The following is an 8974-nucleotide window of genomic DNA, read 5'->3' as shown; positions in this document are numbered from 1 at the left end:
TGACCTTTTCCCATGTTGATACAAATATTTCTATGTTTATATATGTGTAAAAACATACCATGACCCTGACCCCAAGGAATCTTGGGCAAAATTCGTTCATTCAATAGGTACTTATTGGAGGCTTTCTTTATACCATGCACTGTTCAAGCAACTCAGCATGTAACGCCAAGAGCTGCCATTCTGGAAGGGCAACACTAACAATTAGCAGAAGATGGAACATGGTTATTTCAAATAAAGATAAGTGTTAGGAAGACAATTAAAAAATAGAGTACATTACGATAAGAGAGACGAGAATGTTCTTGAGATTGTGAGGTCATGGGGTGGCTTCTCTTGAGGAGGGGATGATCTGAAATGTGACATGGATGATGCTAAGAGGTACAGGTGCTAAGAAAAGGCTGCCTCAAAATGAGCCACTTTTGCATGAACATCATTTTCAGTTAAAGGGAATCATAACCCAGCAAATTCTAGAAAAATTCCTTATCTTCCCCTAAACACTGCTTGTACCAGAAAAAGAATATTAATGGTGATTCCATTTCACATAAGAAACTTATCTGCAAAATAAGGAAAGCTATGTTTTCTAAATATCTCATCTCACCGTCCTAAAGGTCTTCCTGCACTTCGTGTTCTCAGACACCCACTTTCTCCTTAGCTCATATAAGCATCAAGTTGCCTCATGGTCTTTGGAATTTCAATGTGTGTACAGATTTCCCATATGTATACCATAAAAATTTATTTTTGCCTGCTAATCTGCTTTGTGGAAATTTGATATTTGTGCAAACAGAAGGACCTTAAAGGAAAAGAAAATTCATTATCATTGAAAGCATCATCATTCTCTAGTACCTTCCACCCAAAACAAAACCATATAGATGCAGAATCTGTTTGATATTTTAGATCAAAAAAGACCCATGGTAAAAGAAAACTTACTGAAAAAACAATTGCATTTAGGACTGTGGGGAGCGTATGAAAAGACAAGTGAAGACATACTAGTATAATGGAAATGTTCTATCCCGATAGATGCGGGGATTACACGGATGGGCTTCTGTGTATCAAAATTCACCACTATGGACGACTACACACAAGATTTTTTAACTTCACTGTGTGTAAAGTCCACCAAAAACAGAAAATCAATCATAAAAGGCAAACAAGAAAGAGTGACGACATGACTTCTTTATGACTAAATCTCTGTTCTTAACAAATTGTCATCTTGGCCACTTTGCCTTAAACTTAGTTAAATGACACTACTATGAGCTCTTCTGGTTCTTTGCATGGCATATTGCAGTTGTGTGTGTGTGTGAGGTGGGGGGTGCTTCCTCTAATCGAAAAGCAGTGGTGAGGAACCTGACAGAGGCACCTGCTCAAAGCATGAACGAACAGAATAAAGGGGTACGTCTCTAAGGATGGTCCCTGGGACTTCAACATCAACATCACCTGGGTACTTGTCAGAAATGCCAAACCTCAGGCTCCCCATGTCATCAGAACCTGGAGGATGTGTCCCGACATATTTAACAGGCCCTTCGGATGACTGCCGCATCCCGACGTTGGACTATCGCTAAGTAGAGCAGGAGAAACAGTAACTGAACAAAGTTACCTTGACTAACATCCATTCCGATTTCCAGTGGACACGCCCCCTCCCCACAAAAAAAAAAAAAAAATGTGCTGTACCTTTCCCAGGTCTGGGGATAAATTCTGAGGAGAGGCACATTCGGATTTTGCTACATTTCCTTTCTGTTCCGTTGAAGAGTATTTTTAAATACGAACGACATAAGAATGAAGGTGAGGCTAAGTCTTTAAGAATCTAAAGACCATCCAGAGAAAGGCAACACAAGGATATGTGACCGCAAACTTAACCCTTCCGGAACTACGAATCAGGGCAGTGGCGGGACCCATTCAGATAGTGGCCTGCCACGGTTTTAGGGTAGACAACGTGACCCAGAGACAGAAACACCCCCCAGAAAACCCATTCCCGTGGCAGGGGTCAACAACGTCACACACACATAGACAGCTGTCCCCTTCCTCATTGCTCAACAGTGACCCATACTACAGGGCCTTTTCCTCTTGTCTCATGCCCCTTCCCACATGCCACCCTATGCACATGGAGTTCCCTCCCCACTGACCATTGGAAGAAATGCACGGCCAGAGATAGGTTGGCCCTGATCCCATCCCGCTAGGGGATACACGAGGGGAGGGGAAGAATGTAATTGCAAATGCCACCTATCAGGTAACAGCCCTCTGCAGAGGAAGGGGAGAAGACAGTGGTCCAGAAGATGCCAGTGGTGTGAGTCAGGAGGAAAAGCAGACCTGACAGAATTGATCCCATCTAGAAAGGAAAATTTGTGTCCCACGAGCTTAAACCATTACATAGACAAACACTACTGTGCATCTGATAATTACTTAAATAATGGGTAAACAACAACAAGGAAGACGGGTTGACAAATCACCCGGTTTGGGCAGTATATAGAGGCCATGGCACGAGGACAGACACTTCCACACTCAAGACCTTCGCTTTCCTGGAAACCCACCCAGAACCTCCAGCCTCTGACACCATGGTCAACTCCTGTTGTGGCTCCGTCTGCTCTGACCAGGGCTGTGGCGAGGAGTCCTGCTGCCGCCCCAGCTGCTGCCAGACCACCTGCTGCAGGACCACCTGCTGCCGCCCCAGCTGCTGTGTGTCCAGCTGCTGCCGCCCCTCCTGCTGCGGCTCCAGCTGCTGCAGGCCCAGCTGCTGCGGCTCCAGCTGCTGCCGCCCCACCTGCTGTCAGACCACCTGCTGCAGGACCACCTGCTGCCGCCCCAGCTGCTGTGTGTCCAGCTGCTGCCGCCCCTCCTGCTGTGGCTCCAGCTGCTGTGGCTCCAGCTGCTGCAGGCCCAGCTGCTGCATCTCTAGCTGCTGCCGCCCCTCCTGCTGTGGTTCCAGCTGCTGTGGCTCCAGCTGCTGCAGGCCCAGCTGCTGCACCTCTAGCTGCTGCCGCCCCACCTGCTGCCAGACTACCTGCTGCAGGACCACCTGCTGCCGCCCCAGCTGCTGTGTGTCCAGCTGCTGCCGCCCCTCCTGCTGTGGCTCCAGCTGCTGTGGCTCCAGCTGCTGCAGGCCCAGCTGCTGCATCTCTAGCTGCTGCCGCCCCTCCTGCTGTGGTTCCAGCTGCTGTGGCTCCAGCTGCTGCAGGCCCAGCTGCTGCACCTCTAGCTGCTGCCGCCCCACCTGCTGCCAGACTACCTGCTGCAGGACCACCTGCTGCCGCCCCAGCTGCTGTGTGTCCAGCTGCTGCCGCCCCTCCTGCTGCGGCTCCAGCTGCTGCAGGCCCAGCTGCTGTGTGTCCAGCTGCTGCCGCCCCACCTGCTGCCAGACCACCTGCTGCAGGACCACCTGCTGCCGCCCCAGCTGCTGTGTGTCCAGCTGCTGCCGCCCCAGCTGTTGCTAGACCACCTGCTGCTCCCCAACCTGCTCTAGTGGCTTCTGCTGCTGAGGATCCTGGCCGGCACCCCGCTGACTTTCATCAACCAATCTTCCTCAGGTAGTCCCACTGTGCGCGGAATCGTGACAGGACAACTGTCAAGCCTCAGTTCCGGCCACCCTGTCAACAGACGTGGCCTCCAAATGCACTCCCCCACCAACAACACCCTCCTCCCCGCCTCCTGCTTACTAGCTCCCTCCCAAGGGAATACGGAGCTTGCATTTTCTCTGAAACCTCTCAGCCAGCGTGTCATCCCACTCACACTCTTCTTTCCTGCCAGGTTTCCTCATATAGAGATGCTCCTATACCTCAAATAAACCTGAACGTCTCCAGGCATACAGATCGAAGGGCCTTGTGTCTCATTATTTTTCCCTCGTGAACTGTTACCCTTAGCGGGTCGGTTGTATTTCTGGTGCTCCCTGCAGAAAGGGGAGTCCACCGCAGAGGACTTTAGGATTTCCACCTCTATCCCCTCAGCACTCTCCACGCTGACATCGACACTGGTGGTTTATAGCAAGCACCCGCTGCTCTCTGCTGAGCCCTTTGTCTAGATGAGGGAGGAAATTCTTGGCAGGCCACAGCTAGGGAGAGGAAGTCTCTAGGAGAAGTCCTCAACCAGTGGGCAGCACTTGGTGGATGAAGTGCTCTAGCCCCTTTCCCCTCGAGTGGGGGGTGTGAGACCAGGGGTCCTCAGCCAGGACTGCACCTCAGCCACCTACAGGGCTTACCTGCTCTGGAAATCATTCTGGATTGGCTTCCATCCCTTCCCTGGATCACTTCTCACGTTCCCTACGGCGCTTCTTGAGATCACCTCCCAAACAAACTACTTGCTCTCAGACCTCTGTTTTTGGAGCCTGCTCCTGACATCACCCTAACGCCAGCCTTCCGGAGCTCAGGATCAGGGCCTTCGAAACATTTCCATACAACAGGCACGGTAACCGTGGTGGCAGGCCACCCCTGAACATTATTCTCCACGGAAGCACTTGATCTTTTCACTATATGCTGTTTCTTCCTACAGTATTTGCACACTTGGTCTTAGACTATGGGTCTCCAGTTCCTAAAGTATCATTCTCCGCCCCTGAGGGACAGGACACGCTCCCATGAGGAACTCAGACCACCATGTTAGGAGCTGTCTCCCTAGAGGAGGCCTGTTTCAGGGGAACGGTCCCCATCTGCGATGCTTACACCGCACTCAAAAAACCAGAGACTAAAACACGATGTGCAAGGAAGACCTCTCGGGAGAAATCCGTGAGAAACAGAGGGAGAGGGCGCCTGGGTGGCTCAGTTGGTTAAGCAACTGTCTTCGACTCAGGTCATGGTCCCGGAGTCCCAGGATCAAGTCCCGCATCGGGCTCCCAGCTCCATGGGAAGTCTGCCTCTCCTTCTGAACTTCTCGCCTCTCATGCTCTCTCTCACTGTTTCTCTCTCAAAAAAGTAAATAAAATCATTTAAAAAAAAAGAAAAGAAAAGAAATGGAGGGAGACAAATTAGGGGTCTAAAAGGAACGAATGCAAAATGTGGGTTCCGTCCAATTCCACCCCCACTTGCCGACCCCACAGATGAGGGGTGTGGACTGGGGTAGGGGACTGCTCCTCTTAGAGGCAAGTGGGCTGAGCCTATGTACTCCTACATCACCTATCACTAGCCGTGGACAACCCCTGGTGCGTAGAAAGAAGGGAGGGTCCAGATGCCCAGCTGTGGTCCACCCCTAGGTCGACACAATTCCCTGAAGAACAGTGTGGGTGAACAGCGGGAGCCATGAGTAGCACCATACTCTGCACTAGCGTGCGGATCAGGGCATTTAAGGCAAAAGACACCCGAATGAATATCCATATCTACCCCTGCCTCTGCTCATGTCTATGGTTTGCTCTCATTAACCTCGCTCCATGGGGTCTGCCACCACTTCTACAAAAACTTACAAGACAGGGAGTTAGAGGGTGGCTCCTCTGCTCCTTTAGCTGACTTGCCTGGGACACTGACCTCAAACCCCATCCCTGAGAGTGCCGAGCCCATGATTCCTATGTCCTCTTCAGGCTACACTACTTGCTCATCGGCAGTTGGTTCTGGGAATAGCAATACCAAGAATGCCCCCTGTGGATCCGCTCAATGCTAAACATCTTCCTAATGGCTCCCAGAGCTCCCTTCTGTGCTTGATGATTTCCTGACACTAGAAACCCAAAGGGATAAGGTGCCACCCAGAGTTTTCATACCAATCACATTTGACCATGTTCCCCTCAAGCTAGCTTTCCTCTCTTGGAGACACGACCTCTAGATGCACACAGCCTACACTTAGAGGAGAAGGAGGCACAAATTCCCCCAAATGGATCACCGGGATGAAGATGATGCGCAAACTTCTCCTTGCACTCTAACCTCTAGATCCGTTTATTCATACAGGGGCCATGAAAGGTTTTGGATATCCTGCAGTCCAGTTCAACGCAGGTCCCATGTCCGAAAGCCTGCCAACATATGAGTATTCCAGATTCCCATGGGTCAATGGCTATAGATTGCTGGGCAAGGACTAAGGAAATTCTATGATACACACTTCCTGTGGTCCTTCATCCAAAAAGACTGGTCTCTCCATTGATGAGTTAATGGGTCTGAGAACAGCCTGGGGTCCTCAAACTATGTCAGGGATCATGACCTTCCATTGGGATCAAGAACCTCGGCCTTTGTTCCTGTATTCTTAAGCTCTTTTAAGGACACACACACACACACACACACACACACACCCCAAGGTGCACTGTATTTGGCTACCTATATCCTTGTTGGACTGTTTCAGGGGGAGAAAGAGAGACAGAGACAGAGATGGAGAGAGACCAAGCTCAGTCAGGGTGAGGGGCTGATGGAGAAGCAGACTCTCATCTGAGCAGGGAGCCCGATGCGGGACTCCATCCCAACCCTTCAGGACCATGACCTGAGCCAAAGGCAGAAGCTGAACCGACTGAGCTCCCCAGGAGCCACGTCCACCTCCCCAGCCCCCGGCTGCCCATATCCCCTTATGAGGGACACCATGCTCTATGATCCATATCGTTAGGTCTCTGAGGGTTTCACATCATTCTGACCCTTGGCATTCCAATCTGGTTGGCCATCACATAATAATACACACATTACTTCCTAGAGTTAAATGCTGCCATCTGGACTCGGCCATTCAGGGATATTATCCTCCCATTATTCCTAGGGAGCATATTCCTGGTCCCAGCAATCCCAACACAACCTCTGACTTCAGAGAATGGGCAGTACTACCTCAGTGACCTGCTGACACCGATACTTGATGACTCCTGGATAGCTGAGTAAACAAGAGTGCCCCCAGATCTCTCCTAGGGAATCGAGGCCGTTTGGACTTTCTGGCTTTAGGACCACATCAGTTTTAGCACTTCTCATTCTCCGCATGGTTCCTTTTTTTTTTTCTTTTCCCTTTTAAGATTTTTTATTTATTTATTTATTAGACAGACTGAGAGAGACAGACAGAGACAGAGACAGAGAGAGACAGAGAGAGATCACAAGTAGGCAGAGAACCAGGCAGAGAGAGAGGGAAGCAGGCTTCCTGCTGAGCAGAGAGCCCGATGCGGGGCTTGATCCCAGGACCCCGAGATCGTGACCTGAGCCAAAGACAGAGGCTTAACACACTGAGCCTTCCAGGTGCCCCTTCTCTGCACTTTTTAATTCCTCCTTTCTCACCTGTGTGAGCAGTCGTCCTAGATGAATTTGTTCTGCTTATCCGTTCTTACACAGTACTACCGCAAAATTTAGCAGTTTCAAGTGACACTCATTTACGATCTCAGTTTCTGTGGATCCGATATCTCGGTAGGTACGGCCCACCTAGACCCTCCATTTCACCGGGTTTCCCAGGGCTGCACGCAAGGTGCTGCCTGGCACTGGGGTCTCAGGTGAGGGCTCCACTGGGGAAGAAGCCACTTCTCACTTCACTTACATGCTCCCTGGCGGGATTCAGTTCCTTGAGGGCCGCTAGAGTAGGGACCCTGCTTCCTTGCTGGATGGTGAATGGGGACTGTGCTCAGTTCTCTGCTGCAAGGATCTCTCCCACATTGTACCAGGCTTCATCAAAGCCAGAGACAGAGAGAGAGAGAGAGAGAGAGAGAGAGAGAGAAGGGGTTGGCTTTGAGATGAAAGCCACAGCCCTTGGAAACTCAGCCCCTTGATGGTGCCATCTGCCATGGTTTAGAAGCACGTTACTTGACAGGAGGGAAATACAGGAGACCGTGAACACCAAGTGGTGGATAGCATCTTGAAGGCCATCTTGGAGTCTGCCGACCAGAACTCTTCCATAATACTGAGTGAAAGAATCAAATCAGAATTCTCTTTTGAAAAATCAGAAACATATAAAAATCAAACTATGTTGTTTAGGTGTGCATACCCACCTAATAAGACCATAAGGAAAATAAATGAAAACGTTACTTGAAAAATCAGCACGGTAATCATCTGTAGCATGGGAAAAACGACTCTGGTCAACAAAGGACATGTCAAGAGCCTTCTTGGTGGCAACAGAGTTCTATTTCGGGACTCAAGCTTTGGCTATACAAGTATTTGCTCCATAACTGTTTTGTATCTTATGCTCGTATAGGCCACATGTTTTTCAGTTCTATGCATTTTCCATCAGATGAAAGATTTGTTTAAAAAATTAGGGTAAACTGAAATCCATACTCTATTTAAGATTTTAAATGAAAGCTTACCTTTAGGGACGGATGGTCTCCCTACCATGAAATTTAAAGCTATGACTTCAAAGGAGTCTTGGTACGTCACTAGGACGGCGCCGACTGAACTAGTGATATATGTGCATCAACATTAGTGATTCTTACAGGCAGAAGCCAAGTCAATGGTGCCCAACCAAAGAGAAATTCTACAGACTATATGAATAGTATGTACACACACACACACACACGCGCGCGCGCACACTAGACCTACGTGTAGTGTCTGTTTGATGTTCCAGATCAAAAGAGATCCATGGTAAAAGAAAACCTACTGAAACAGCAATCACCTCTGTGACTGGGAGGACGTTATTAAAGGGCAGGTGGGGCCCGTCCAGTATAATGGAAATGTTCTATCCCGATAGATGCGGGGATTACACGGATGGGCTTCTGTGTATCAAAATTCACCACTATGGACGACTACACACAGGATTTTTTTAACTTCACTGTGTGTAAAGTCCACCAAAAACAGAAAATCAATCATAAAAGGCAAACAAGAAAGAGTGACGACATGACTTCTTTATGACTAAATCTCTGTTCTTAACAAATTGTCATCTTGGCCACTTTGCCTTAAACTTAGTTAAATGACACTACTATGAGCTCTTCTGGTTCTTTGCATGGCATATTGCAGTTGTGTGTGTGTGAGGTGGGGGGTGCTTCCTCTAATCGAAAAGCAGTGGTGAGGAACCTGACAGAGGCACCTGCTCAAAGCATGAACGAACAGAATAAAGGGGTACGTCTCTAAGGATGGTCCCTGGGACTTCAACATCAACATCACCTGGGTACTTGTCAGAAATGCCAAACCTCAGGCTCCCC

General features: G+C 49.3%; 1 protein-coding gene across 2 annotated transcripts in view; it reads left to right on the top strand.

Annotated features, from left to right (window-relative positions):
- Positions 1–2543: 2543 nt before the first annotated feature.
- LOC308356903 (uncharacterized protein) overlaps positions 2544–8974 on the top strand; it is a gene marked incomplete at both ends in the record, with an annotated part of 118596 nt that continues 112165 nt past the window's right edge. Inside the window, one exon of one of the 2 annotated variants that reach the window (XM_080826277.1) lies at positions 2544–3163. In XM_080826277.1, coding sequence (XP_080682403.1) covers positions 2544–3163 — 620 coding nt within the window. Of the gene's footprint in view, positions 3389–8974 lie in introns of both variants that reach the window. The other variant, XM_080826273.1, reaches the window with a different exon arrangement.

The sequence above is a fragment of the Martes martes genome (assembly GCF_963455335.1).
Source record: "Martes martes genome assembly, chromosome: 16".
Taxonomy (NCBI): domain Eukaryota; kingdom Metazoa; phylum Chordata; class Mammalia; order Carnivora; family Mustelidae; genus Martes; species Martes martes.
The sequence above is the reverse complement of the archived record's forward strand: the minus strand, read 5'-3'. Positions and strand labels throughout refer to the sequence as shown.